The sequence below is a fragment of the Anastrepha ludens genome, chromosome 3 (genome assembly GCF_028408465.1).
Source record: "Anastrepha ludens isolate Willacy chromosome 3, idAnaLude1.1, whole genome shotgun sequence".
Classification (NCBI taxonomy): domain Eukaryota; kingdom Metazoa; phylum Arthropoda; class Insecta; order Diptera; family Tephritidae; genus Anastrepha; species Anastrepha ludens.
The window spans coordinates 96113220-96140704 of NC_071499.1; the positions used below are offsets into that span (position 1 = coordinate 96113220).

Genomic DNA, 27485 nt, shown 5'->3' on the forward strand with positions numbered 1-27485 from the left:
ATAACAAATATTATAAGTCTATACGACACAATTTGTTATACTCGAATTGGTCAAATAATTTCTAAGTTATGGCGGTCACGCTTCTAGTAGACAGACTGTATATTCATATTATAACCCTTACCATTTGAATTTTTTCATTTTGCATCTGAAGTAATTATGTGAAGACGGAAACAATTCGCTCGAATTTTAACGTGAAATTTTACAGCTTTATGAGGGGCTTTGTAGTTGATGATACTCAGAAGAACCATAAAATTCTGCTCAGAAACTGAGTTAAAAAATCCTCTATATAATTTTGATTGCTCGCTTAGGGTCATCGACTAGTTAGTTAGATAAAAAATCAGTACTTACATTCCGAAATTAAAAAAACAAAATTAGATTCACATTAAATCGCTTTTGTGTTATTGATGTATCCGCACTTTCTTTCAAAATTTACTATGTATTTTTGTTGAATACTTAAAGATACATATTTTTAACGCAATGGATCGGCAACGATGTAAGTGAGTTGGTTTAAATAACGACTGTCACTTCTACCTACAGATATTTTTCCGCAAGGAGTTCAGAGTTCGTATACACAAATGACTCAATAGTAGGCGAAACTTAACTTTGTTGTTATAGAAGTTTAAAAACATATAACTACAAAGTCTGTAGACTGTAAAAATTGGAAAAAAAAAATCCGTACTTAATATATTTCGGATTCTATTGAAAATTAGTATTGTTAAAAACAACTACGTGGTTAAGCTCTAGCCTCAGGCCTATGCCCACTGTATACATGGAACATATGTACATAAACTAATAATTGGAGGGACCGATTGTAAGAGCCAAATGATTATATGTATGTATGTATGTGCACCTACAAACTGAAATAACTTAAGTCGGCGCAATAATAGTCCTTTGCTAAATTCAGAAATACACGATAAGTGCGTGCGAAGATTTCTTAGCAAGCTTTCTGATGAATTTTTTCTGATATACACCAAAGGTGTTTATTAATTTAAAATTGCATCGATGCTAACGAGATGTAAGAAAATAGTGGGCAAAAAGTAAGGTGAATTTATTTGTCAAACTTCGCGGGATTAAAATTTCGCTCTAGTTATTTTTTCATGAGTTGGCAGCACTGTTAATAACATCTGGGCCAACTTTCATGTGAATGTCATTATCAGTAATATATTTACGCTTGTGTTTACCAAACGACCAAGAGTGCATTTTTCGATTTTTACAATGTCTGATTTGATTGAGCAAAGAAGTGCCATCAAATTTTGTTTGCGGAATGAAATTTCGGCTGCGGAAACATTTAGCATGTTGCAGAAGGCATTTGGTGATTCGACCATGTCGCAGAAAAATGTTTATAAGTGGTACAAAGACTTCAAAGAGGGTCGAGAACGTGTTGATGACTTGGAGCGCTCCGGACGACCATCGACGTCAACAGATGACCAACACGTCAATAAAGTGAAGAAGTTAGTGCTCAAAAATCGTCGGTTAACTGTTAAAGACCTTACTGATATGATCGGAATATCAGAAGGATCTGTGAAAACCATTTTGAAAGACCATTTGGGTCTACGAAAAGTCAAATCTCGTTTGGTACCGAAAACTCTCAATTTCTTGGAAAAAAGTCGTCGCGTTGATGTGTGTAAAACAATGCTTTCAGACTATCAGGATAAGCTCAAATGCACCATTACGGGAGATGAGACTTGAATTTATGCTTACGACCCTAAAACAATCGACCAATCAAGCGAATATCGTGCTAAAGGCGAGGCCAGACCGAAAAGAGCACGTCAAAGTCGTTCAAAAATAAAGGTCATGATGACAGTTTTTTTCGATTTTCGTGGTGTGGTGCACTATGAATTCCTTCCACCTGGCCAAACTGTTAATAAGGAATATTATTTGAGCGTTATGCGTCGTTTACGTGAAGCAATTCGTCTAAAAAGACCGGAATTATGGGCCAACAATTCTTGGTTTTTGCATCACGATAATGCACCGTCTCACACTGCACTCGTTCTTCGTGACCATTTCGCCAAAAATTCCACGCATATCGTTCCGCAAACACCGTATTCGCCTGATTTGACTCCGTGTGACTTCAGGTTATTCCCAAAACTCAAGAGACCACTCCGGGGAACACGTTTCGAGTCGATTGAGGAGATAAAAGCTGAATCGAAGGTGCTGATGGCTATACCGGAAATGGACTATTTGACATGTTTCGGGGATTGGAAAAATCGTTGGCATAAGTGTATTTCATCGAGAAGGGATTATTTTGAAGGGGATGAAATTGATTTAGAAGAATAAATAAAGATTTTTCATTTTACAACCAAATTCACCTTACTTTTTGCCCACAGGTATGTTTGCTGCTACAAGTGCAATGTAGCTGTTAACAAACAAATTGAAAATCAAAGCGAGCATTTAACAGAATCAGAAATACTTATACATGTAGAAAGATAATGCACATACTCGTATATTTGTATAGTACAACATGTTAACATGCGTAATCAATTACCAACAATTTATATTCCTATTGCATCCGCTCTGTATTTGCCCTATTTGACATTTCAGTGAGTCGTCAAAGAACTCGTCATCGGTGATTTCCGCACGCTCGAGCAAACCGAAACCGCTGCGACAACAAATTCCGCAAGGAGCCATAAGTAAACAGCTTTCTGATATACATTTTTGTTGCGTTAAACGTTTCCAGTAAACAATTTGTAAGATATAAATTCTCATCAACACATACTTACATACATACATATGTACATATGTACACCTGCTACACTAAATATGTATATACATATGTATACTGCTTTTAAACCATGCTTTAAGCCAAGCGGCGCGTGCAAAATCATCCAATAACCAATTGGCTCTATTCAGCGCCCAGCTGATTAACTAACTGGTTACGTAAATTCATTTCGATTGCCGTTTATAAAGAATGTCACAATGACTCACCTGTGCAAACATTGGCGCTCAGACAAAATGCGTTAAAATCAACAATTGTTGTCGACTGGTGTGACATTAAAAAGCATATCGACAGAGGGCATTCATATAATTTTAATATGCGTATAAAACGCGAATTGTCAAATGCCGACGTACGTACACAGTTGCAAAAATTATGTGAACAGAGCAATTCTAAATCATTATAATTCATTTTTATAATAACACTTTTATTGCCTCAATTCAGAGAATATTTAATTATAACTTTTTCAGTGTATGCACATACGAGGGCAGCTCATTAGCACGCGGCCTATGGTGCTTAGTGAATGAAAAGAACGTTTTTACATTTTTTTCTTTTTCCATGTTATCACCCTCAAGTTAAATACACTTTTTACAACGTAAATATAATGCCTTATGTCACTGAGAAAATATTCTTTAGAGCTCACTGCAAAATGGTTTCTACGGCCATCCTCACCTAAATTTTTGTATCCGTAACTCCTTTTTTTTTGTAATTTGAAAAAAGGAAAACATCATTGGAGGGTGAGTGGTCAGCTTCTGTGAAGCTCGTGGATTTTAAGTCATGCCCCAACACCACACCCGAGCGGTGTGAACGACGCATTGCTCTTAAGAAAAGTGCTTTACGATGCGACTAACCACATTTTTAACCATTGCATATGAAAGTACAAAATCTTCAAGAACCATTGAGAAATTGTTTGAAAATATTCCAATTTTTAAAAAGGAATTTAATCACTTCAAGTAGCTTCACATTGTGAGAGTTTCCCGTTTCTCTTCATTAGGTTTGTTGCTTGTTTCAGGGAAATTTGTAAATAAACGGATGATGATCCATTACCAACCTTAGATCGTCTTATTATCAGCCGTCCCTTATACCTATGTGAATGTACAACTATATAAAGGGTGGTTAAGTTTCAAGGGCCGGTGTTGATTTTGAATCAAATGCAATTTTTTTAGGATATGATTGTAATTTCTCTTTATTATGATAATATTGGTATGGCTCAATTACGCACAGAATAAAATATTGGCGGCGCACCTCCATCCAATGGCCCAAATTTTCGATAACGATGAGGCATAATTGAGGTTCTATGCCGTTAATGTGCCGAATTATCTCATCCTTTAGCTCTTGAATTGTTGCTGGCTTATCGACGTACACCTTTTCTTTCAAATAACCCAAAAGAAAGAAGTCCAGCGGTGTTGTTGACGTTTAGGGGTGGTTCACATTCAACATCGGCCTTTGAAATTTAACCACCCTTTATTTCCATCGCTGAAAGATCGAAGTAATCAAGTTAAGTTTAATTTTACGCCGATGTTTTGTAAATGGGTTTTTACACCTTGCGGTGGTGGATTCATCGTCAAACGGGTATTCACTTTGAATTTTGCAATGAAAATTAGTATAAATTAAAATAAGTTTGTGGGCACTTAGAGCGAAAAGGTGATCGAGATGAGATGAATACTACTGTGTAAAAATCCATTTCTGATCAAAACTTGTGTCTAACTGAAATTTTTTATTATTTTTACAATGTAAAACACAAACAAAGAAATAGTTCTTCTCAGCTTTACATACATTGTTCTGCACATATCTTCCAGCACTTTCTCTAACGTGCAGTTTTGGGCATTTTTCGGAAGAATGATATTTTTAACTCAATCAATTCTAGAAGAAAATTTTATATAAAATTTTGATATGGTTTAAAAAAATAAAAACTTTTAATCAATTCTAAATTAAACACCTCAAGATTGTGGCCTGGCAAATTTTTCTGAATTGGACTTGGATTCTTGAAACCAATAATTCGATTCTCAAAACGTGAGCAAACGCGGCACCCATTTTGAACCACGTTTGAATTCAGCACACCATCGTTATTGTTGCCTCTGAGCGGAGACCCCATAACACTTTTCAAGGCAATGCTTCGGTTGAGCGGTACTTTTCCCATCAAGAAGCATTTTAAATTAAACACGAAATTCTTTTGACGTGATAACGTCTTATAATTCGATTTAACAGGCTGCACGCACGAAAAAATGTGTCGTTACCTTGCTCATTAGTGTTACCTTGCTCATATGTAGTTACCTTGCTCATTAGTGTTACCTTGCTCTTTAGTGTTACCTTGCTCTTTAGTGTTACCTTGCTCATTAGTGTTACCTTGCTCTTTAGTGTTACCTTGCTCATTAGTGTTACCTTGCTCATTAGTGTTACCTTGCTCATATGTAGTTACCTTGCTCATTGCATTGAATGAACTGCAAATTCTTTCACCATTCGAAAGCTACATCCTCCACGAGTAACATGGATTATATTTTATTTTGGAAATAGGGCTCGAGATATAGGTCAAAACGTGGACCCGGGTAACCTTCGGATGTGTATGTACAATATGGGTATCAAATGGAAGCTGTTGGTGAATGCTTTAGTCCAGAGTATTTTTCATGCCGCTCCGTAACTAGGGTCTCGAGATAGAGACCAAAACGTGGACCCTAGAATGTGTTTGTACAATATGGATATCAAATTGAAGCTGTTGGTGAATGCTTTAGTACAGAGTATTTCTCATGCCGCTCCGTGACTGGGGTCTCGAGATATAGGTCAAAACGTGGACCCGGGTAACCTTTGGCTGTGTATGTACAATATGGGTATCAAATGAAAGCTGTTGATAAGTGCTTTAATACGGGGTAATTTTCATACCTATTGATGATTAGGGTCTGGAAATATATGCCAAAACGTGGACCCGCCGTGTCTTTGCACCGAATTAAACCAAACTTACACACATTGTTAAGGAGGTATTGAAGATGGTTTCCGTATAGTTTGGATACCTATTGGTAGACAGGGTCTCGAGATATAGGTCAAAACGTGGACCCGGGTAACCTTCGGACGTGTATGTACAATATGGGTATCAAATGAAAGCTGTTGATAAGTGCTTTAACACGGGGTAATTTGTTATGTTATGTTATGTTATGTTATGTTATGTTATGTTATGTTATGTTATGTTATGTTATGTTATGTTATGTTATGTTATGTTATGTTATGTTATGTTATGTTATGTTATGTTATGTTATGTTATGTTATGTTATGTTATGTTATGTTATGTTATGTTATGTTATGTTATGTTATGTTATGTTATGTTATGTTATGTTATGTTATGTTATGTTATGTTATGTTATGTTATGTTATGTTATGTTATGTTATGTTATGTTATGTTATGTTATGTTATGTGATGTTATGTTATGTTATGTTATGCTATGTTATGTTATGTTGTGTTGTGTTGTGTTGTGTTGTGTTGTGTTGTGTTGTGTTGTGTTGTGTTGTGTTGTGTTGTGTTGTGTTGTGTTATGTTGTGTTATGTTATGTTATGTTATGTTATGTTATGTTATGTTATGTTATGTTATGTTAAAGTATATTATGTTATGTTAATGTTAGCTCATTCTCTATATCCATACAAAATATCTATCAAACAAATAAAATTAAAATTTTCTTTTGAAAAATGCAACCATTCAATCAGTATTTTCTTATGACGTTATCACGTTAAACTATCGTCAGTAAACCGACTTTACAGACAACCTCTTTTTTGATCCATTGTTTGAAAATAACAAAAATAGTTTCACTCGAAGCACAATAACTCACGAACTAATCTTGATAAGGTTAGCACTAACCGAAAAGAGGAGAATGCAATAAAACAAGTGCAATCTATGTGTTGGGTACGGGACTGCTCAGCCCATGTGTTATTAAGGAAGGGGGTAGATTACTGGTAGCTACAATATATCTGTAAAACAGTTAGCTCGCTTATATCTCATTGAAAAGGCTTCCTATAAGCACAATTTCAATGGAATTGGTAAATGTAAAGCACAGATTTTCCCTCACTGGGGAAACATCCCCCGACAACATACTGAATGCGACTTCAAGGAAATTGACTATCTAATATTTAATAATTCGATTCTCAAAAGTAACCTTACAATTTATAAATCTTGAAAATCCTCAAAAATCATATCAGAATTTGTCAATTTACTTAGTAACCCACTGGAAAATAGGACACTAGGTTGGGTTAAATTAAATGGTTGCTGTCCATAGGTAGCGCCCACCTGAACGAGAAAAAACAAATTCATCCTGTGTGTTACCACTGGGAAAAAGAGGGTAAATAATAGTGCAAAAAGAGGGGACAAGGAATGATATTATAATTATTTTTTTATACTGAAGTTACTCTTTCATAGCAAATATCATACTTTTTTATATCATTTAACAATTATTAAAATATTTTTTTTTAGATTCCTATGGACTTCTACAAAGAACTGGACAATGTGACAGATGTAACAGAATTCATAGAGCGTTTTGTCAACAAGGACACGATTGATCCCAAATTAGGCTTGCAAGGTAAAAGAAAAAAATATTTATTTTTGCTTTTGTCGCTCAATTCCTAAAACTTATTAAGTACATGAATTGAAAACCACAATAAAGGAAAAAGACGATACAAACAGTGCTAATTAATTTGAAAATCAAAGCACGTTTACAATGACAAATCGAGTGACAAATGTGGGAAATATACTTAGCCTTGCTATAAGTTCTTTTACAAGTGAAGTCCGTTATAGATATGAAATTATAATAATTTTTCTAATGAAGTTCATTTTATTTAATCATGTAAATATAAAACAAAATTTAATTTTCATTCGAAATGGTCACCATTTGCTTTTACGCAATCCTTTACACGATTAGGCCAGCCACACAGTGAGTCACAGTCAAAGTGGGCCACACTTCCTAGTCATCAGATTTATTAGAAATTTGTTTAAAAATTCCACAGATTGGAAAAAAGGTTTATGTGTTTTTATTGTTTGAATATTAGCTTCAATAATTCATCGCTTACATGAAGAAATTTCTTTGTTTATTATAAAAAAATTAACAAAAACTAAAATCATTCACAAATCTATCGCACAGTGAAAGTGAGCCACCTTAGCTGAACTGAACTTAAATAACAAATTAATACTTTGTTGGGCCACCTTTGGCGGAAATAACGGCTTTTAGACGTCGGGGCATTGATTCTAATAACTTACAGGTATATGTGGAAGGAATTGCACGCCATTCGTCTTTTAAGGCATCTAAAAGACTTTGTTTTGAAGATATGCTATGTTTCCGCAGGTTTTGGTCAAGACGGAACCATAAGTTTTCAATTATATTTATATCTGGAGACTGCGGTGGTACTTCCAATACGTGGGGGCAGTTATATAATAGATATTCCCGCGCAACAAACGACTTGTGCTTAGGATCATTGTGCTGGTAAAAATAGAAGTCGCCTTCGATCCCTAGTTTTTCGACACTTGGCTTCAGATTTTGCTTCAAAACGTCTATATAAACATATTTATTATGCCTGGAATATGTTGAAGATTTCCAGTTCCACCACCTGCCATGCAGCCCCAAACCATGACGGAGCCGCCGCCGTGCTTCATACTGGGAGTTAGGTTTTTCGGCTGAAACTCAGTATTTTTTGTCGCCATACCATCTTCTTACCGTCAGAGCCAAATAAGTTAAATTTACTTTCGTCTGTAAAGAGAACCTACAAAAATATTATTATAGCCTCTACGTTGCATTATACCGTTATGAACCTTTTGCCAGAAACTCATATCCTTGTAGACATATTTCAGCGCAAACTCCAACCTTTTTTCGATTTTTGCTGCTAATAAATGGCTTGTTTCTGGCCGTACGACCATTATAACCATGCTTTCTGAGAACTCTTCTTACAGTTTCGGGGTTAACGAGGATATTTAGCTGCTCCTCAACCATCTTTGTCAATTTTGGAGCACTAAGATGAGGATTTTTCTTCACTTCCCGCAAAATAAATGCCTTGTCCCTTTCTGAAAACGCCTTTTTTTTTCTTTCTTTCTGCTTGTTTCCTACTCTTCCTCCTCTAGTAAAGCGATGTATGATGTGCTGGACAGTTCCTCGACTTTTATTCACATATTCCGCAATTTTTCTTTGGGATTTTCCTTTTTTAAAAAGATCAATTACTAACTGTCTAATTTCAACACTTGTTTGGCGACCCATCTTTATAACCCGCTTGATAATAAACAACTAAAATACTAAGAATAAGATGCAAGCGAAAATTAATATCCAAAAATACATATCCCGTTATTTTAAAAGAAACAATGTTAGGTGGCTCACTTTGAGTGTGACGTTAGTTTGTGCGTTTGTTTTTGTACTTCATTATTGCTCTTACTTCGGCAGCAAACAATCAGAAAAAATACAGTTAGATTACACAAGCATGCTCACTTGATAAAGTTGACAAAAAATAATGGGTGTTTGAGAGTATTTACAAAAGTTGTTTAAACAAATATCTTCAAGGAATTGGTGGCTCACTTTGACTGTGACTCACTGTATATTGCAGCACTCACGGTTTCCATGGATATTGACGTCGGTGCTCAAACCAAAGATTGTTTGGAACTCTCCAAATTTCTGACCACAATGGATTCTGATCGAGACTTCCAGACGGTCAATTTTCTGAGCCTATGAACCCAGGAATATTGAGTTTTAGCCACTGTTGGGTGGTTTTTGCCTTATGGGCGGGAGCGGAATCTTCCTGGAACATCCACTGCTCTCCATTGAAGAGAGTACTGCCTAATTGCTTCTCCACGACTTCTAAGCTCTCCTCCTGGTAAGAAATTAAGAGATTTAATACGTTTACAGGAAAATTCTTCAACAGTGAACATTTTCTCATCTGTGAAAAAAATATTTTCATAGACGTTGACCGCGTGCCCCCGAAGAAGCTAATTGCATCTGTCGAGTCTAACTTTCTTGAAGCGCGTTGTCGAAAGATAACCAGTTGAGCGACGGAAGGTTTTTATGTGGAGATCATCTGTAATTAGTCTTGACATGGATCTGGTCGATACATTCATTTCCCTGGACATCATTTTCTGCTTTCTAAGGGGATTTCTGCAAATTCCATCTCGAACGGCTTTTATAGCTGCATTGGTTCGAACCAGGTGTGAACGACCACTTTTTTTCTGTCTGTCACGATGGATTGTGCGGTAAACTAACTTTCTCGAAATATTAAGTTTTGTCAGCGATGTTGGACCACAGGTGTGGAAGGCCGAACAGTTGGCACTGTAAAGCCTGAATTACAAAACCCCACAATGTCAAGCTCCACACTAACGAGGCCAGTTGGTGTCGCCTCAAAATAAGCATCATGCCCACCAGCATCCCTAAGCAGTAACTTCTTAAGAGTTCCTGCACAAACAGATGGAAAACTATCAAACCCTTTAGAAGGCAACGGGAAACCACTAAAGTATTATCCCACGAAAATCATGCAAGTACAACCACAACAACGGCCCTCAGTTTCCGGCAAATCGAGGGTGCTAAGAATCCCCGGAGGTAAAACAAAAAAGAGGTTGTCTGTAAAGTTGGTTTACTGACGATAGTTTAACGTGACAACGTCATAAGAAAATACTGATGTAAGGGTTGCAATTTTCGAAACAAAATTTTAATTTTATTTGTTTGATAGTTATTTTGTATGGATATAGAGGAGGAGGTAAATGGAATTGCAATGGAATAGGGCAAGTTACATTTACACAAACGTGAAAAATGACGAAACATTTATCAAATTCATGAAAGATATCTTCAATTTCGATTGTGCAGCAGACGTTAATAAGTCAACAACACTAAGAGGCATCATCATCGATTTGCCTTTTTCAAGACACTTTACACTCGAAGCACTCCCTTTCATTTCCTACTTTTTCTATCATCGTCCTATTCTCAAGAGAGAAATGGTTCATTACCACGCACACAGGAAGAAGGCATATGCAAATACAAATATGTGAATTTATATACAAATGCGCATATACATACATATACATACATATATATGCTCACTTAAGTAGGAGAGAGCCAGATGTCGAACGTTGCCGAACGCGGGGGCCGATTGTGCTCATTGTCGTTCGTTCCGCGCTCTCGCTTGCAGTTCAAGCACATTAGCTTACATTTGCTTGCGTACGGAATACATAGATTCGTATATTTGATATGTCCATATGACTTGTATGCATCTTTACATATAGATTTGTTCTTTTTGAAAATTGCGCGAAATTGTATATGTATATGCATGTTTATATACCTATATATATTAGTATGCAACATATCTTATACGGTATGTGGTAAATATTACCATACATTTTTTCCTTCATATATAATAAAAAAATTAATAATAATAACATTAAAACAACAGATATTATTAACAAACTTGGTTTTATTTTAAATTCTTCAAGTAAATCAAATTAATAATAATCAATAAGAAGGCATATGCAAATACAAATAGGTGAATTTATATATGTACATACACATATATGTATACGCTCACTTAAGTAGGAGAGAGCAAGGTGTCGAATGTTGCCGTTCGTTTGCTTTGTTTGCTTTGTCGTTCGTTCCGCGCTTTCGCTTGCAGTTCATTCAAGGTAACGACAAATGAGCAAGGTAACGTCAAATGAGCAAGGTAACGATAAATGAGCAAGGTAACGACACATTTTTTCGTGCGTGCAGCCGGCTAAATCGAATTATAAGAGGTTATCACGTCAAAAAACTTCTTAACATTGGTACATGGAACGTCCGCAGTCTCTACGAGGCTGGAAGATTAAAAAACACAATTTTAGAAATGAATAGATTAAATATAGATATTCTAGGAATAAGCGAAACATGGTGGCCAGACTGTGGTGAATTCAAATCAGAGAACACAACAATTTTCTATTCAGGAAATCAAAATACTAATCCCAGAAAAGGCGTCGGCATCATTGTTAAAGAACAGGTAGCTAAATGTGTTATTAGATTTTTCCCTAAATCAGATAGATCACTTTTATTAAAAGCTAATGTGAAGCCACTCATTATTAATATAATTCAAGTATATGCAATTACAGCAGATAAAAACGAAGAAGAAATAGAAAATTTTTATGCCGAGATTGATGAATTAATGAAACTTACCAAATCACACGAAATTAGCATTATTCAAGGTGACTTCAACGCGAAAATCGGTGAAGGTTATGTGGATGGTATAGTTGGAAATTTCGGCCTAGGCGAAAGAAACGAAAGGGGCGACCGCCTTGTTCAATTTTGCCAACACCATAATATGAAAATAACTAATACATGGTTTCATTTACCAGCGCGTAGACTATAGACATGGAAATCACCTCAAGATAGCTACCAAAATATTGTTCGCAATCAAATTGATTTTATTCTTATTAATAAACGTTTTGGATCGTCTGTTAACAAAGTTTCAACTTATCCGGGAGGAGATGTCCCATCAGATCATAATTTGTTATTAGCAAAAATCTCTGCAAAATTATTTGTAATAAAAAAGAAACCCAAGCAACAAAAACTAGATTTAATAAAATTAAAAGAAGACGAAAATACTAAAAGTGTGTTAACAACCAAAATCAATGACGAGCTCCTCAGCATTAGGTTAAATTCTAACACTGAAGACGCGGAAAGATTGTGGGAGCGTCTTAAAACGTTACTTAATACTCTTTCGTTGAACCATCTAGGTAAAAAACGATATGAAATTAAAAACAAGTGGATAACAGATGAAATAATTACATTAATGCAAGAACGACTTACTTACAAAAATAAAAATCAAAATAGATACAGAGAACTTAACTATGAGATACAACGCAAAATACGTGATGCAAAGATTGATTGGATGAACAGCCAGTGTAAAGAAATTGAAAGACTATAAAAACTACATGACGATTTCAATCTTCACAAGAAACTTAAAGAAACTGCCGGAATTTATCGCAAAACTATGTCTAATTTTTTATTGGATGACAATAATGAAGTTGTGTTAGATCTTTGTGAGAAGAAAAAAGTCTGTCAAGAATATATTTATTCCCTTTTCTCGGACACTAATAGATCTGCATATCAGTCAGCACCTATTGAAAATTTATCAGGAAAGACAAAATAACAAAAGACGAAATAAAAATTGCCATAAAAAGATCCAAGGATAATAAGGCAACAGGTCCAGATGAGCTTCCTTCCGAAATCCTGAAATTAATAAATGACGAAAATATAGAAATCCTCTAAATAACTTTCAACTATATTTACGACACGGGAAAATACGCACAAGACTGGCTTAGATCTGCTTTTATTGCGCTACCAAAGAAGAAATGTGCAAAGAAATGTTGCGATCACAGACTTATAAGCTTGATGAGTCATTCATTAAAATGTTTTTTGAAAATTATTCATAAAAGAATTTACAAGAAGTGCGAATCAGCAATGGGAGAAACACAATTCGGATTTAAAGAAGGTATGCGCACACGTGAAGCGCTATTTTATGTCCAAGTATTAGTTGAGAATTACAGAGACGTCCAAAAATATGTCTTTATGTGTATCATAGGTTATGAAAAAGCGTTTGGCACTGTTCAGCACGATAAGCTTATTTAGATTCTACAAAACATGGATACCGACACAAAAAAATTCAATGTATACGCAATCTTTATTGGCAGCAAACTGCAGAAGTTAACATTAACAACGAAAATACAGACGCTATACCTATACTAAGAGGGGTTAGACAAGGATGTATTCTCTCACCATTACTATTTAACATCTACTCCGAAAGAATCTTTCAAGAAGCACTCCAAGGATTAGAAACTGGCATTAAAGTAAATGGGACAAACATTAACAACATCACATACGCTGACGACACAACTCTCTTATCAGACAGTCTAAGTGAACTACAGGAGCTAGTCAATGTTGTTACGCGTTGCAGTAAAAACTTCTGTTTAAAAATCAATATTAATAAAACTAAATGTATGATTGTCAGCAGAAACAACACCTATGTTGACACAAGCTTAACAATTAATGGCAGGCTCGTAGAAAGAGTAAAAAATTTCAAATACTTAGGCTGCTGGATTAACGAAAATAGGAATTCTTCAAAAGAAATAAAAGCTAGAATTGAAATTTCTAGGGCTGCATTCCTTAAGTACAATAATAATAATCATGAATTCAATATTAAATTAAAAATTCGATTCGTTAAATGTTACGTGCTGTCTGTACTTCTGTATGCTATGGAGATATGGACCATTAAAACCACTGAAATGAATAAAATAGAAGCATTTGAAATGTGGATATATAGAAGAATTCTAAGAATACCCTGGACAGACAGAGTAACAAATGCTGAAGTATTGCGTAGAATTCAGCATGATCGACAATTACTAACCACCATAAAAAGAAGAAAAGCTAACAAATATCATGTACTTCAACTAATCCTGCAAGGAAAAATAGAAGGCAAACGAGGCATAGGCTGAAAACAACTAGTCTGGCTGAGAAATACTAGACATTGGACTGGAATCGGCAATGTAGGAACTTTATTGGAGACAGCGAGAAATCGAGACCTTTATCATGAAATTATAACAAATTTACATTAAACGTAAAATATTTTTGTAATTCGATATTTAATTGTAATATATATTGTATAAATTGTAGGATCGCCTATATTCGGAATCGAATTGGCAAATAAAGAAGAAGCGATTTCTAAATCTCACTTTTACCACACTTACGTAAGCAATCACTGCAATGCGATTTTCCTTAGCCTTCTTAACAAGCGAAATTTGCCACGAAATACTCAGTTTCAGGTTTATGAGTAGACAATGTATACGAAAGAATAACGCAACTTTTTTCTGCGAATTCGTTTTCGCCGTATGCATTGTAAAAGTTGTCACAGAATTAATGGCAAGACTAAGTATAATATATATAATAAAAGTATGGCTCATCTATCCAATTTTAAGTTATTAGTGCTGTTTCCAGATTTAATAATAGTAACTAATAGTTTCTTTTCTTGCTATTTAGACACCTTCAGACGTAGCGTGGAGCGCGGTAAGATATTGTTGTATACAATTCCAATTCACACATTCCAAAAAATGCCTCCCTTTTTTGCCTTCAGCCAATGTGCAAACACCGAAGCCAGCTAATTGCATACCAGAGAACACTGTTGTACCCCTTACACCGCTAGAACCTTCACATGACCCAAAAGTCGTATACTTTCCGAAATGTACGCGCGTAAAACGCTGCGGTGGTTGCTGCGGTTCGCAGCTGATGTCTTGTCAACCCACCGAGACGGAGACAATCAACTTTGAGGTGTGTTTCCCTTTGAAGTGTTAGCGATTGAAAAAATACTTTGAAACCCTACGCAGTTTCATCAAATTTCAGGTGATCAAAATTAATCATGGCGACAGCACGCGAATACGTGGCAAGGAGATCGTCGTGGTAGAGCAGCATACAAAATGCCAATGTGACTGTCGTATTAAGGCGGAGGTAGGTAGGCGGGTATGGTCGCTTTTTTGCTTTTTTTTTATTGGGTGTGTCTTGCATGGAATGCCTTTGGTTTAGGACGGTGTGGATAAAATTTTCATACATAAAAATTATTAAAAATTTCCATATATTATTTTTCAGGATTGCAATTCGTATCAAATTTATCGACGTGACATGTGCAGTTGTGTGTGTACGAACGAGGATGCGTTACAAAAATGTTTAGCGGTAAGGATGATAAATATGACGAGGAATGATAAAGGGAAACCTAAAGTAAAGAGGTTAAAAACATTAAAATCCAAATGATGGAAATGAACGAATAATTAGAAATGATATAATAAAAAAACAAAAAAAAATTATTAAATTTATGACACAAAATAAATGAAATGGAATAAAATGAAATGAAATAGAATAAAATAAAACAAAATAAAATAAACAAAAATTAAAATTTTTAATTAAATTGGAGGAAATCAAATTATATTAAATTAAAAAACTAAATTAAATAAAACAAAATAAAATATACTGAAATTAAACTATTAGATTAAATTAGATTGAGACAAATTATGTTAAATTAAAAACTAAAACAAGCTTAAATTTAATTAAATTTTACTAACTTGAAAATAACATACCATCAAATATGTATAAAGAAATGAAGAATTCAATTTGAAGTGAAACAACATGCGAGTATAACAAATGATTTTTATATTGAAACAATGATCAGACAATACAAATTGTAACGTTTAATCAACTTGTAACATTTCTGAGCATTTTAAAGTTATCTAGCTTTTGTCTTTCCTAACTGTAACATAATTTTCAGCAAGAGCACAAATACTGGGATGAAACAGCCTGCCGATGTGTCTGCCGTGATAGCCAGTCGTGCACGACCGGCACAATATTTGACGAAAGTCAATGTGCTTGCATCGATGTGAGTACTCAGCCGTAGAACTACTTTTATTATCAAGAAAATTTATGGATTGGAATCTAACATGCAAAGTAAATCCAATAGAGACACATACATATGTATATAATAATGGTTTCAATCAAGTTTTTATACCCGAGGGGTGAAATAATTTTAACTCAACGTTGCATACTAAATTTGAAAAAAAAAAATCATAAATTAAAAAGTATTCATAAACATATTGAGGAATGTTGCTGGAGTGACAGCGGCAAAGCCTTATCCAAACGCGAGCCCGTCTAGTTGTTATTCTAACAGCATTAAACACTTTCACAAACTTTGAGGAATTCTGCTCAAGAAACTGTACTTAACCGGATGTAAATCCAAGTCTTTCCAACTGTAATTGAACTACGAGTATTAACAAATTTCACAAATATTTACATATAGGTGGAAGTCTTCAAGAGCCCATTAAACATAAAATACATATAAACACTATCAAGAAGTGTCATAATAAAGAATTCCATTGAAGTCAAAGTTATTGATCTATACCGTTAATTACAATTTTCACTGCAGATTTGCTAGAACCCAAAACGTAACATTTTATTTATTATATACAGCTATGGAGAGAGAAATAGCGCACTTCCCCACAATACTAAAACACACAATGATGATTATTAGTAAAACAGTTATTTTTGCACAAATCTATAGTTTTATTTTAGTATTATCGAAACAAAAACGCACAATAAATAGTAATTCAATACCTACATATAATTATAACGTGAACGAAAAATGGGAATTTTCATCGATCTGCAAGGAAAACAGAAATTTGTTATTTCAAATTGGTAAAATTTGTTTATTTAACCCTTTCGCTCCGACTTTTACAGGGGATTTGTTCAAACTTTATTTTTGAATTTTTGGATACCCATTGGTACTTTATGGGCATAGAAACCAGATGAAGATTGTAACTTATGTAGATAACGTATTTTGAGGTGGGACATATGTGTCCCAACAGTATTTAAAAATGGGATATATTTGTCCCAACAGGGTACAAACTACACCTAGAAAGTAGAAACATTTTTTTGGGAATAACATATGATTTGTACTTTAATTTATTTTATGAATGTGATGAAGCAAAACATTGTATACAGAATGGCAAATTACAAGCCCGGCAAATAATTTTTGTTCTTTTCTCGACTTTTCGGTTGGCGCATGCTACACACCGACGTCTTTTAGACTGTTCTATGAGTAAATGATCCCCCACATTTGTCATTGATTTATACCTATTCGATGATCTTCCAGACCGACGGGATCGTTTATATACGGTAGATTCCTTTCCTTTTTCAATTAGCGACTCAGCAATCTCGACCAGCACTGGTAAGAAGGCAGGTTTCTTCCTATTCAGCTCCGAATATATAACCCAAGTGTTTACAGCAGCCATCATCATGCCACGATAAAATACTTTTTTCCACCATTTATTTGATTTTCTGTTTTTATCATACAATCCCGACATTTGATCTGCCAAGTCCACACCGCCCATTATTGCGCGGTACGTCTTTACGATGTCAGGGCATGGAAACTCTGCCTTAGTTCCATCTTTCATTTTGCGTCTAACAGTGCTCAATTCAGAGTGTGGTAGTTACTGAGCAGCATTACCTCTTTGACGTCCTGCCATTTTACCGCTATGGTACCTGCTATCAAGAAAGTTACTTAAAAAATTAATTAAAGGGTTTTAGTTTGACTTCGTACCCGCCGAATTAACTTTGAAAATAGCTTCGCCTCGCTGCAATTTTTCTGGTATTTTCGGAACATTCTTCCAGTTGGACATGAATGTTCCTAAAGCTGGATATTGTATGTTGTTAATAAGATTAACAGTGGTGAAAAAACGATCAAAGCAAAGTGTCACGCCAGGGTTAGACAAGGACAGATTCTTCTTTTCCACAATAGATACTCGTGTCATAGGTGTCTCCAGTCAAAGAATCGCAGCGAAGCCAAATTTTGATGCCCCGATTCACTGGCTTGAGTGGCATATATTGCTTGGGCAATGTACAAAGATATGCTTCTTGGAAACAATTTGCGAAAAATTTCGTAGGGGGTTGAGTGGCGCCCAATATTTACTGCAATTTTGCATTCGCGGTGGTTACTAACTGATTTTCTTGAAACAAACGACTCATTCGGTGTGCTCCAAATAACCGTGCCTGAGTCTTCCTCACCTCGTGCAGGTTGATCGTCTATGCCACCATTCTCGTCACTCAATCCGGTCTCCTCTAAATCGCTGGAAGAATCGTCATTGCCAGTGGTTTTATCTAACTCAGGACTATAAATATCATCACTTTCGTCACTAAAATCAGTTCCTGATTCCATGGATTCATCTTCATCTTCTTAAAGTAATGCACTAATTTGATCGCGATTTAATTTCGACATTTTTGCTGTCTACGAAGTTGCAAAAATAAAAAAATTAGCTGTGTGATACATTATGTACAACGTACTGCTGGGACATATATGCCCCCATATAAAGCCCTGCTGGGACACATGCATCCCAAAATTAATTTTCGCTGAATATTTTTCTCAAAACTCTTATTAAAATATATATTTGTACTTACCAGTAAAAGGGAAATATTTTTCTTTAGAAAAATTAACACTTCTTATAAAAATACGTATTATTTCACCAAAATTACGCGTAAATTTGATGCAATATTAGCGACTGCTCACAAACAACTGATCAAAACTAAACACGATTGAAACAGTGTGGAATGCGGATAACGGTATATTGAAGGTATTGTTCGCAGCTACTGATTAGGACATTTTGGTTGAGTTTCCATGAAAATTGCAAGTTTCAGGGTGAAGTGAAAATGCTGTGGGATATCAGTGTCCCAGCAGTAGCGAAAGGGTTAATTACTTACTGGTTTAGTATTCTGATGAGTATCCATAATTTTTTAAACTGATTCGCACCTACGAGTTCCATGCTTCCTGTACTCCTTGCCATAGTTCATTGGTATTTTTAAATTGTTTAACCCAATCTTAACCTTATTACCATTCCACAGATTTTCAATGGAGTTTAGGTCGAGGCTTTGCGCTGGCCAATCCAGAACTGCAATTTTTTCTTTGTAAAGTCAATTTTTACCACTTTTGCTGTATGATTGGAGTCGTTAACATGCATAAATTCCCAATTTAGTGACATGGACTCGAAGGTTTATGTCTCAATCGCGTTTTTGCGACTATCAATATTAGCAAACTTATCCATATAGGCTTTTATTCTCACCTTTTGGCCAACTCCATTTCCAGAAAATAATGCTCAAACTTTCAAGTTATCTTCACCGTACTTACGGTCTTTGTTGTATGCCGGGGCTTCTGGCATGTTTCTCCTATGAATAAAAGTCTTCCCATCAGGACCAATCTTATTAATTTTAGTTTCGTCCGTAAGCGTTTTACCTTTTTGCTTCTATTGGCATTTGCGAAAGACCAGAGTGGCTAAGAGTAACGATTTTAAAAGAAATAATTATATTTGCAATTATAACAAACAAGAATTAAGAGAGAAAATTTTCTTTTTTAATGATTGAAATGGAACTGGAAAATAGTTAACTTGACCTATTAACCGATATTGTGATTCGTAGCATAATATTGGCATACAAATATGTACGAATATCAGTTAATCTATTAAGAAATAACAATTCATATAGAGGACACTATAAGTGAGCTATTTCTCTGCCCATAGCTGTATAGCTATATAGCTATACATATATACTTATGAACGAGTATATTCGGAAGGGTGAAGTGGTTTGATTTCTTTTTTTTTTTCAATTTTTAAAAAGGAATATATTTTGGTCAGATAACAAATGTTGTTTGAAAAGTGTCACATTTTGAAAAATGCTACTACTTGAGAAGTGGTTGAACGTTTTACTTTTAGAAGTTTTGGTGGCCGAATATACAGTTGGATAGTTGAATGGGCAGACAGTCAGACAGACATTCGAAAATCAAATTCCTTCTCCCTGTTGATTAATTTGATACACATAATAGAGTTAACATTTGCATTCGGTATAGAAAGGAAAACGATTTATTTAAATTTAGTTACGTTCCCTTGTACTTTTTAAGATAGTCACGATTTAAGGAGCTGCGTTTACGATATAAGAGTCACTTATATAATTACTTACATATATGTACATATATATAGATACTTATGCATTAAAACTTAAACAGAAGCATGTTGATATAGAAGTATTGAAAACATAAAAATTATAAAATATATGTATACGGTGATGGAGCATTTAGTTTATATGACAATAAAGGTGTCGTTAATACATAATATTGGTATATACATATAAGTGCATATTCATATATTTTAATTGAGGTATTTAAAGAAAAAAATCGGGTGTATGGTAATAAACAGTATTAATACTATGTATAAAGACATATTTACTTATGTAAAATGCTCATACAAATTAATAAAACATATTGAAACAAACTTGAAAACTGCATAAGCGAAATTTTGTAAATTAGGAAAACAGGTTGAGTACATTTATGAGTCGTAATTTTATCTGTGGGTATACACACGAAAGTGCTCGTTTCTAGAAAATAAAAAATAATTGTACGCGTTAAAAATGTTAAACTAACAATTTACTTTATCGCTATAGATTTTTATACATCTGCAAGTAACAAAAAATCACGAGGCTCTACATTTAGCTTCATAAAACTAATTCTAATACATATGTACGTATAATACACATATAAACATACATTACGTATAAACATACATTGCGTTCATTTGTTCAATAATTCGTGTAAAATACCTAAAACAAGGGTCATGCGGCGAATACGTTCATTAATCGTCACTTTAGTTACTCAATTAATGCATTTAATTTTGAATAATTATGGTTTTGGTTAATCGAAATTCTCAATTCAATACTCATTATAACTAAAACTTCTACTATAACTCTTACTATTCGATTAATCGATTACTCGATCTATTCGAATACCATATTATATAGGTATATACAGGGTCCGCCATATAACTTTACGGAATTAAAAATGCTATAAAAAAGAAACTACTCAATATTTTTCCAAACTGTTTTTTTTTTATTTTGAAGTACAATCCTTCCGGTTAATGATGGAACACAACTTCATTCATATGGCTGCCTCGGCTAGCCATGCACCATCCCATACGATCGGTCCAATTTTTCAACACATTTTCGATTGTATGCGGCTGTATTTCAGCTATGACATCGCGTATGTTGGTCTGCAGTGCATCAATTGTTGCTGGTTTGTTGGCATAACACTGGTCTTTGCTGGCACCCCAAAGATAATAATCCAACGGCGTCAAATCGCAGCTCCGAAGCGGCCAAACGATATCAGAATTTCGGCTGATAATGCGATCTTCGAAGACAGTGCGCAAAAGATTGATCGTAGCATTCGCTGTGTGGCAAGTAGCGCCATCTTGTTGGAACCAAATCCCACCAATATCCTCCTCTTCAATTTCTCGGAACAAAAATTCGTTCAACATGGCCCGGTAACGCTCTCCATTGACGGTTACGACCACTCCTCGCTCATTTTCGAAGAAAAATGGACCAATGATGCCTCTCGATCAACGTCCGCACCAAACAGTGACTCGTTGTGAATGCATCGGCTTTTCTTCGAGTACGTGCGGGTTTTCTGAGCCCCAAAAGCGGCAATTTTGCTTGTTAACATACCCGCCGAGATGGAAATGAGCTTCATCCGAAAAGATGATTTTTCGGTAAAAGTCTTTTTCGTACACATTCTGCAACATTACCATGATTTTCAAAGTAATGTCGCAATATTTCCCAGCGTTCTTTGAGCGTATACACAACCATTTTCGTTCAGCGGAAGAATAAAACTAATTTTCTGTCAAATCAGATGACAGCTAAGTGTTACCATTCTTCAAATAATACCTAGTTCAAATCCGTAACGATAGATGGCGGGCCCTGTATATATATATTAATTAGCGCGCACACCATTTTTGGGTGTTTGGCCGAGCTCCTCCTCCTATTTGTGGTGTGCGTCTTGATGTTGTTTCACAAATGGAGGGACCTACAGTTTCAAGCCGACTCCGAATGGCAGATATTTTTATGAAGAGCTTTTTTTCATGGCAGAAATACACTCAGAGGTTTGCCATTGCCTGCCATTGTTTCACCGAGATTCGAACCAACGTTCTTTCTGTGAATTCCGAATGGTAGTCACGCACCAACCTTTCGGCTACGGCGTCCGCCCATATTAGGCGAATAAAATTATAGTTTTTCGAATAGTCGAACGCTAACGACCGTTGGGTCTTAGTTATTCGAATACTACGAAGTTTTGAAGTCAAGCTCCTACACATTCATAAACTTCTTGAAACCATTCAAAGACGCAATTGACAATGGTAGCATATTACTGGAAATTAAGCCATCAAGGTTTTGCTTGCGAAATGATTTCTTTTGTAAAGCGTTTTTCAGTAAGAGCGCTTCAACTTTTTTTTTTGAATAAAACACAAACGGTTTGACTTTTTTAACTAATTTTTTTTTTTATTATCGAGTTTGAACATATACATTTAAGTATGAAATTCGATTTCTTTTGCATGACCACCGCGTGCACGTTTTACGAAGTCCAATCGTTGAACCCAATTTTCGACCACTCTTTTGCATAAATCGGCCAAAATTCCAGCAATTTCGCGTTCAATATTGGCTCTGAGCTCACAAATCGTCGCCGGCTTGTTACTGTAGACCAATGACTTCACATAACCCCAAAGAAAATAGTCTAGAGGCGTCAAATCACACGAGCGCGGCGGCCATTCGACCGGTCCATTTCTGGAAATAATGCGCTCATCGAACTTACTCTTCAACAAATCAATTGTAGCGTGTGCTGTGTGGCTTGTGACCACGTCCTGTTAAAACCACATGTCGTCTAAGTCCATACCATTCAATTGCGGCCAAAAATAATCGCTTATCATGTCGCGGTATCGATTTCCATTCACAGTAACGTGGCGATCGTCCTCTCTCTCGTCAACGAAAAAATATGGACCAATTACGCCGCCGGCATGTAAACCGCACCAAACAGTGATTTTTTCGGGATGCAACGGTGCCTCATGAATCACGTGTGGATTGCTTTCTGCCCAGTAACGCATATTTTACTTGTTGACAAAGCCATTGAGCCAAAAGTGAGCTTCATCACTGAAGATGATTTTTCGACTTTAAACTTTCTTAACAGAACACACATTTTTATAATAAAATTCAATGATTTGCAATCGTTGCTCAAGTGTGTAGCGTTCCATGATGAAATGTATACTATATACGCGTCGTTCGCCCGCCCTATCGGAAAAAAGTTGAAGCGCACCTATTGAAAAACGCTATATATATAAATATATAAATATATATATAGTATATACATATATATTCGAAAAATAGATAAACCTCATTGTTCGATTAGTTGGAAGGGTGCGACTATTATGTCATAAAACGGTTAATAACCGTGATAGTGAATGCTGTCCGACTATTTGGTTAACCGAATAACAGATTATTTGAGTAATTTTAAGAGCCCTTCTTAATAGCCAATTAAATTTTTATTTCTTTTATAAAAAAAAATAATCGCAAAGTTCTCCGCTCAAACTATCAACATGAATAAAATGAAAGTTGCTCGAATAGTCAAAATCTTGATTAATTGAATGAGATATTAAAGAAATATTGCTTATTCAACTTCCGCGATTAATCGAATAAACCCACAGTCCTACTTACAACATTAAAGTCATGACTCAGAGAAACTCATAAAAATTTTACTCATCTGCTTTATCACAAAGACTTTTAACTCTTAATTAAAAAAATGTTTATGTTTGTTTATTTTTTTTTTTTTAATTTCGTTTTAGATAAACCAGGTCGAATACGTCGCGTAGATTATTTCAAATATGTAGAACGCACTAAGAAATCACGCCAAAAATATAATACAAAAGCGATATAACTTAAGAAGCTAAAGCACTATATACCTACATATGCGCATATGTGCTTATACATAAAAAATACGTAAAATACGTTTAAAACCTTTCTAAGCAAAATTCTGAAATGTGATTTTTGAAGATAAATTAAAATAATTATTGCATGGCAAACTAAAGCGATTATAATAAACTTTTTTAGCTGCATACATACATACGTATGTATGCATATACAACTGTAAATTGTGCAATACTTACATGCACACACATTTACATACAACACTTAGGTGTGTATGAACTTAATAGGTATTTAAATGGACTTAATTAGCACTTGTGATTCACGTTCTAAATGGAAACTGTAATTTACTACTTGTTTAAGGCGTTTTACATGATTTTTGTCTTAAAGTAATGACATATTTTTTCGCTAACTTATGTGAGTACAATTTTATGTGGTTTTTTGAGCTTTCCACTTTCAAACGCATTTTCCTTCCTTTAACTTCTTCTAATATACACATATGTATGTATGTATGTATTGTAAAAACTGCATACAGCTCTACATATATGTATACATGCATATGTATAAGTATGTACAAGGTGCAATAACTCTAAAACACCATTAACATTTCCCCCGTGAATACTAAATTAACTTTATAAATATAAGTTCTAATATAGTTGATAAATACTCAAATAGTCACGCACAAACAATTGGCAATGAAACAGCGAACTAATACGTATTAACAGTTACATATTGTATGCATTTCCACTAGCTAGCTCTGTAACTCTTTTTCCAAATTATGCTTTATATGTTCATAATAATAGTTAATAAATGAATTTCTAAATATCTATGACTTGCTGATAATTCCTCATGCATTTCCTAACTTTTCCTCCAAACAGCCCATTGATGATGGCAGCAGCACAGGAAGTTCCAGTTCCAGTTCGACTTCTCTGCTTGATCGCAGACGTTTCATTGTCAAGGCTATACCAGTTGAGGTGAAACCGGACGATAGCACACGCTATTCACTCTAAAAGGGAAATGAAAGTATATCAGAGCGATGAAGCAAAATGATTTGAGTGCATGTTTTAATGTAAAAAAATATTATGTTTATTTAAATTTCAGTATTTGTTTTTTTTGTTTTTTCATAATCTAAATTATATATACATATCTACTCCCCACGTAAATTTGGTATATGTAGCCATATTATGTTTTTGTGTGTCACAGTTATTTTTTTAAATGCGTCTTAGATAGCACAAAATGGTTGCATTCCTTTAAGTGAAGGGAAATTAAATATTAAATATAAACTAAGATTTTTGTAATCTATGTAATCAGACGGCCGTTAACTTACTTGTAAAAACATACACATACCTACATATGTATTTATAAAAGCAAACCAATAAAAATAGAAAATTAAATATACATAAAAATATTAATGCATAAATATAAAAATCATTTTAAGGTAAAGAACAGCTAGTTTCACTGAAGCATAACTGTATCGACAACAATTGCAGCTTAAACCCCACAGCCTAAAACTTGCCGAACCACGTGAGAACTTACCCAAGCTCTAAAGACTAAAACAAGCTGAGAACAATCGCGGCAAGGAACCTAATGAACGAAGTTCAGGACTAGAAGCGTTCACTAGTCTGTTTTATATTATAGTTATAGAGGGTGCGTACGGTATTTGAGAACAACTTGAGAGAGAAACTAATTAGCTTTTATTTTGGACAAAATTTAATGAAACGTCATTAAGTTTTTACACAACATTAACTCATTATGTACCTATTAAAATCATTCAATAAAATTCCCATTAGCTGCAATAACCTAATTAGGAAACGATTGTATGCCTAAATCAAATGCTCCTTATTCATATTGATCAAAACGGTATTAATTACAGCCTTCAGAGAATAAATGGAGTTATGAGGATGTTTATTGGTTTCATGCTTAACTAAGCCCCATACGTAGTAATCCAGGTGGATAAGGTCTGGGAGTTAAATGACCATAAGTTCGCTGTTATGTGGCGATGAAATTTTTCAGCCATCCAATCTTGCGTCGCCATCGCTTTGTGTGAAGGAGCAGAGTATTGCTGAAAGATGTATGGGTTGTCACCGCATACACTATCAATCCAAGGTTTCACTACAGTCTCTAGAACCTCGATTAATATAGCAGAACTCACTCGAAATCCTTGAGTGTGATGGCATGACATGTGCTCCGTTGCTCACAACATTTCAAATCATAATAGTGGGTGGAAACTTCGTGTACATGACAACACGATTGGATTAGAGGATTGGAACATAGCCATCTGTCATTTCTGCGGCTTCGGATAAGACCCTCAGAAACATTAAACTCCATTACAAATGCCCGCATTGATTTTGAAGGGTCCTCGTCAGTGTTGCCAATTTAGCGACTTTGTCGCTAGAATTGACGACTTTTGCTTGAGTCTTGGCGACAAAAAAAAAGTTTTGACGACAAAAATGATTTAGCGACTTATCTGGCGACTTTTGGAGAACAAATTAAAACGGATTTAGGCAATAGATACTTTTCTGTCAACTTGATTACCCGTGAATGCCCTTTACCTTCCATACTCTAGAGTAACAATTTACTGACTACAGATAAAATTTTTATAAATTAATATTTTTCCATAAAAATTTAGGATGACAATCTTTAATGGACACTTAATTAAATAAAAAAAAAATCCGATTAACGAACTCCTTCATTTTCCCCCTAAAAAAAATCACTTATTTCTTTGGCTGTCACAGTGGTGTTCCCCCTTAAAGCGTAGCTTTTTTATGCCACTTTTTCTTTACTATGCTTAAATATATTTTATAAATCCATTTCAAGACTTTAATTAATAATAATATAGTAAATTTCCATTTGAATCCATTTCTTGAATCACTGATGCTTTCCAATGATATTTTAAAGATACGAATGTTTTTCAGACACAAATTAACAAAGCGTTAGAAAATTTAGTAGATTTATCGAATCATAATAAAAAAAACAGTATTTCAGGAGATTGAAACTAACTTCCGTTGATTTCAGTAGAGTTGGTATTACTGGTTTAATTATTATTCATCTAAAAATTTTAAGTCCGCAGCTGGCCTCTTGTGCATCTCTCAGATTGAAATTTAGGATCCGCCCCTAATGAAGTTAGCGACTTTCTAGCGACTTTTGATATTGGTCCTAGCGACTCAGATTTATTGGCGTTGGCAACACTGGTCCTCGTTAATGATTTCTTGCACTTATTGAATAAAGTCTGCAGATCGGACAGTCTCCTCCTGTACCTTGCGTTTTGCAATAGATTCGGCCGATGCTTCAGGGTGAACCTTACGAACGAATGAACGGGTCCCTTAACTTCGTGTCTCTTATTCATTTCTTGAGATAAGTTGTAGTCCTCCATGTCTTATCTGAAAAAGAACAAAAAAGAAAAATAATGGTTTCATATATATGCATGTCCTCAAACACCGTATGCACCCTGTATATCATATAAATATTCGTTATACGCTTTTACGGAATACTACTATTATAT

At 34.9% G+C, this 27485-nt stretch overlaps 1 protein-coding gene across 13 annotated transcripts in view; it reads left to right on the forward strand.

Moving 5' to 3' along the window:
• LOC128858510 (uncharacterized) overlaps positions 1–25285 on the forward strand; it is a 55857-nt gene extending 30572 nt beyond the window's left edge. For 10 of the 13 annotated variants that reach the window (XM_054094868.1, XM_054094862.1, XM_054094871.1 and 7 more), the window contains exons 3-9: positions 7165–7270; positions 14708–14734; positions 14802–14995; positions 15068–15184; positions 15311–15394; positions 15984–16091; positions 24862–25285. In XM_054094868.1, the coding sequence (XP_053950843.1) occupies positions 7165–7270; positions 14708–14734; positions 14802–14995; positions 15068–15184; positions 15311–15394; positions 15984–16091; positions 24862–24993 (768 nt within the window). In that variant the 3' untranslated portion in view covers positions 24994–25285. Of the gene's footprint in view, positions 1–7164; positions 7271–14707; positions 14735–14801; positions 14996–15067; positions 15185–15310; positions 15395–15983; positions 16092–23904; positions 24401–24861 lie in introns of all 13 variants that reach the window. The other 3 variants (XR_008454019.1, XR_008454018.1, XM_054094873.1) reach the window with 3 other exon arrangements.
• The last annotated feature ends 2200 nt before the right edge of the window (positions 25286–27485 follow it).